This window comes from Montipora foliosa, chromosome 6 (genome assembly GCF_036669935.1).
Source record: "Montipora foliosa isolate CH-2021 chromosome 6, ASM3666993v2, whole genome shotgun sequence".
NCBI lineage: Eukaryota > Metazoa > Cnidaria > Anthozoa > Scleractinia > Acroporidae > Montipora > Montipora foliosa.
In genome coordinates, this window is record NC_090874.1 from 22,304,329 (window position 1) to 22,309,328 (window position 5,000).

Consider the following 5,000-nt stretch of genomic DNA (forward strand, 5'->3'; position numbering starts at 1 on the left):
ATACAAAGTCGGGCTAGCTCATTTGTTACTGCAGCACACCTCGGCCAGCATTTGTCTGAATGAATGTTGGGACCCATCTGTTCGGACGGATATGGAGATGATGTTGAATCGTCTTGTTCCAGAGCGTGGACCGCCTTACAAACACACTCTTGAGGGACCGGATGACATGCCAGGTTATACATACGTTAAATCTATGGTGGCTATATGGCCGGTAACCGGTCAAGGTTTTGAAAATACTACATGTAAATGGCCGGCAGTCCGGTATTTTCAATAAATTTCACCAATCAATCGATTAAGAATAGTCAAGCGATCCTGAAATACTTTATAGATCTTAAGTCTAGCGTTTGGAGAAGAGGAAACCATGTTTTGTGACACTTAGAAATTTTTTCAGATCGACTGCCGGCCATTTAGTAGTTTCAAAACCTTGACCGGTTACCGGCCATATAACCACAGCGTAAATCTATTGGGGTGTAGGAGAGGGGGTCGAGCACAAGGGACTGACAACACACCCATGCCAGGTTATGGCTGCAGTTTTTCCTCCCTTAGAATAGTCCTGCCTCATCTTCGGTCTTTGAGATAAAATAATTGAAGTTTGCATTTGATTCAAAATGTTGTTGTGGCAGAGTGAAAGGATAAATCTGTATTCGTGAGTCAAATAGCCTCAATTCAATTTTTGCAGATACCTAACCTAACCCTGTAGATGATAAAAAAATTATTAATTAAGGGCTTCAAGTGGCCCTATATTTTCTATATTTTGTGACTCCCTATAATTTTATTTGTGAATAAACAAAGAGACCAGGGACCTGTCAATTTACCAATTCAGGATAATGTCACAGCAAGATAAAGTACATGTAATCAGAGCTAAAGCCTTCTGGGCCATGAAATTTACTGCTGCTAGTGACTATTCATTTGCATCATCACATGGAACACCATTTATAATATTGTTACAAAAAGATGTTGCCAGGAGATGTGGCTGGCAAGTTACTTTACAATGAGTGGAACAAAAGTGTCAAGATTGTATGATATCAGATGGATTAGGCCCAATTACTTTGGACAAAAACTGATATTTCACTGTCGCATTTGGGGTACGCCATTCAGTATGATGAGACAGGGAAATCTGTTGGCCGAAAGCAGTGTGACATACCAGTACACTATTAGATTCTTCAGACATTATTCTTTGGACATGCAAAAGGGAAAAAAGAAAAATTCTGGATAAAATTCAGGAAGCACGGTAGTCAGTTGCCTCTCTCAAGCCTAGTAAGTTTATCGTCAGATGGACCAAAATAATGTCAACAAAACCATGTAGAATACAGTCAATAAAGCACTCTTAGATGAAGGACTCCCAGGCCTTATTTTTTATTTTTTATTTTTAATTTATAACAGACACAATACATAAGCGATCAAGTTACTAATAACACACACAATACATACCTTAATTAATTATATAGTGTTTCCTTTTTCTTTTACTTACACAATACCTAATCACATTACAATCGTACTAATCAAATTACAATGACTTCCTAAACCATGACACAATATGAAATATGATTCCTACAAGAAAGAAATATTATATGTTAAGCAACAAATTACAGTTAATTGTCCATTTACGTTTAAATTTATCCAAGGTATTATTTTTAATATTAACGTATTTTTCAGTTTCAAACTTATTTTTAATCTTATGCTTTAGGCCGATTATTTCTGGTAACATGCTTGTCCTTCTGCAGTCCCACAGGTATAACTTAGCTATCAGTAACAAATAATTTAGCAAGGGGCGTTTTGAATCTACAATTCCTATTATGACATCTTTTAAAGTAAGGGAAACATGTTCTTTTGAGATAGAATGAAAATAAATTTCAAAGTCTTTCCAAAAAGTGTGCGAGTATAAACAGTCGAAAAAGAAGTGGCTGAGGGTTTCGGGATGAGACTTACAAAAGGAACAGTTGTCGTCTGTGGCAAATCCTATCTTGTATAATTTGGTATTAGTATATAATATAGAGTTAAGGACCTTGTACTGAAAGGCTCTAATATATGGTTCACAGCAAACAGAATGTGATAGAATATATGCTTTCTGCAGTTCGTCACCGGTTAGGTCAAATTCATGTTTTAGAGTTAGTCCCCCGCTAGGAAATTGTGCTTTTTTGCTCAGCAGCAGCGAGTAATAATCCTTTGACTTCTTTTTTAAGACATTAAAAACCTTGTCATTAATCGCTAATGTAGGGGGGCTTGTCATAAAAGTGTAATTACTCATTTTTAAATGAGAAGGTATAGCATGGCAAAGACCTGCCCAAGTTAAAAAGTTAACTTTACCAACATGTTTAGAAATTATATTATACGAGTTTAAGTTATTCAAATCAAAAAGTAGGTCATTTAGTAATACGCAAATAATACCAGACTCAAAAAATGTCTTATAAAATACAGGTGCATTGTTTATGCGAACATCTTTATTATTCCATATTATGCCCTGCCAATCCTTTTCTGTGGAAAACTCGTCTCGAAATTCTGCCCACCATTGAAGCATCTCAGCATAAAACTGCGAGGGAATAGGATGATCTTTTACATTGTAGTTACAGTGAAATAAGAAAAGACCTCCGTAACGCTTAAGCTGATGACGTATAATCTTTCCACGCACCATCGTTTACACTGAATATTCTTTTTAACCACGCTAGTCTTAAGGATTTAATCATTGTCTCTAAATCAGTCATTTTTAAGCCGCCTTTTTCATATTCATTTATTACAGACAAGCAAGTTGTTTTATCCACACCTTTCCATAGAAATTTGAATAACAGCTGGTTTAATTCTTTAATAGCATCCTTAGGGGTGGGTAGAAGTGACGCAATGTAAACAAACTTAGGAATAATTAGAGACTTTATAACGGTCACCTTCCCATAGATGGAAAGACCCCTTGAAGACCAGATGTTAACAAGTTTCTTAATGCTGTCTAATTTTTCAATAAAATTTTTTTCATGAAGCAATTTTGAATTGTAGGAGTAATATACGCCAAGCGCTTTGATTGGTTCGTCTGGCCATTTGATACCTAGTGGTTTGGTTTTATTTTGTCTCGAGGAGCCAATCCACATTCCTTCTGTTTTTATAGGGTTAACTCTTAGGCCTGATAGCTTCTGAAAATCGTCTAGGAGTTTAAAAAGCGCGTGAGCTGAGTTGATGTCAGAGAGGACTGCTGTCGTGTCATCGGCGTATTGAAGTAGTTTTGTCTCCTCCTTACCGATCCGGATACCTTTTATTTCTTTATTTTGTCGAACTGCAATTGCTAGTACTTCAGCTGCGATCACAAAAAGATAAGGAGAAAGAGGGTCTCCTTGTCTGACTCCTCTTTGAAGGGTAAAATAATCTGAAGTGATACCATTGTTTATGACACTACTTTGTGTATTTTTGTAAAAGGTTGTTACCCATCGAATAAAATCAGAACCAAAGTTAAAATGTTCCAGGCAGTTTAAAAGATAATTCCACTCCAAACTGTCGAAAGCCTTTTGAAAATCTATAAAAATCATTAGACCAGGAATATTTTCTTCAACTGTTAACTCCATAATATATCGAAGATTGACCGAACTGTTTCACCAATATACCGGTCCTTAATAAATCCGGTTTGATTATGGTGAATGATGCTTGGAAGAACATTTTTAATTCTAGCTGCTATCACTTTTGACATGATTTTGGCATCAACATTTAGTAGAGATATTGGTCGCCAATTTTCTAAAAGCGAACGGTCTTTTCCTTTCTTTTCGATTAAAGTTATGATTGCTTGTTTCCCAGGCCTTATGCCATTCATCCCTTGCAGCAGGCGTTAATTCACATTTAGAGGGATGTGAGGAGTTAGCCATAGATCTTTTCTGTTGTCACCGTCTCGGAGAGAAGATTATTTTCAAGTCTTGGATGATCGTGGACTTGATGATGAGTTATTCATTTGGCATGTACATGGCTCACACTTATTCCAGCATTAGACAGAATTGTCAAGAAATGGAAAGCAATCAAGCAATACTTCCAGGAAGAATTTCCCAACCTTGTTATGTTGGGTGGAGAAGAAATTCAAGGCATTGGAGAAGAATGAATGGTAAATGGAAATGGAAATGAAATGTAAATGTAAATGGAATCAACCAGCTCAATGGGTTTCTCACCAAATGCATGTGAAGGCGCCCACAGCTGCCGCCATACAATCCATGTGTGATCTCGGAGCACCGCATACCCAGCCAGATGTAATTGACTGGGAGTCGATTTTAAGGAGGGAGGAAAACTGGAGTACCCGGAGAAAAACCCTCTGAGTCAGGTTGAGATTGACTGAAACTCAGCCCACATACAACAGCGGTACAATCGTATCTTTAGAAAGGTCCATGACCAGTCCTTCCCAGCTCTCTTGCTTTTCCTCCTGTCTGTGGAGCCAGTTTTTAAGAAGTTTCTGTGCTTCTTTCAAAGTGAAGGACCATTGATTCACCCACTATGTGATGCCATGTGTGAGATGTTGAAGCCCAAGCCCTAAAGGACAAGGAGGGAAAGCATCTGCTTACAGTAGACTGTTCAAGGCCAGACAAAGAGCTGTCCATTTCAGAGATGGAAGTAGGAGAAGAAACTTGCTCCGCCCTGTCGAAGCTGTCCACTGAACAAAAGAAAAAAGCTCTTCAAGTTTACATTGTATGAAGCGATAATCATTTTACATGGACACTACAAAGTATCTGATCAGCCATCTGCCAATAGACAACAAGCTTTCTGTATCTCTCCTACATCCACTTCTCAGAGATGGCCAGCACGGTTCACAAGCTTTTCGTAGAGTAGCAGTCATGATGCTACTTAACATTAGACGAAGAAGTTTCTTTGGTTACGGATGAATGGAAGGTGTAGCAAACAGGAACTGGGCAGATGTTTTCCTAGAGAAATTTTAAAAGGGTCAATTCGGGTATTGTGTTCTTCAGAGACTTGTCAAAAGAGATGGAAAGGAATGACTGTGAGGGAAATGGTGGAGGCCATTACTTGTGTCAGTTGTTTGTTAT

The 5,000-nt window shown here is 37.9% G+C and overlaps 1 protein-coding gene and 1 pseudogene across 1 annotated transcript in view; both read left to right on the top strand.

Annotated features, from left to right (window-relative positions):
* LOC138006977 (UPF0047 protein YjbQ-like) overlaps window positions 1-5,000 on the top strand; it is an 11,018-nt gene that overhangs the window by 188 nt on the left and 5,830 nt on the right. Inside the window, exon 1 of the mRNA XM_068853631.1 lies at window positions 1-173. This exon is cut by the window's left edge and continues 188 nt beyond it. Coding sequence (XP_068709732.1) covers window positions 1-173 — 173 coding nt within the window. The remainder of the gene's footprint in view (window positions 174-5,000) is intronic.
* LOC138008512 (uncharacterized) lies at window positions 776-4,952 on the top strand (annotated as a pseudogene).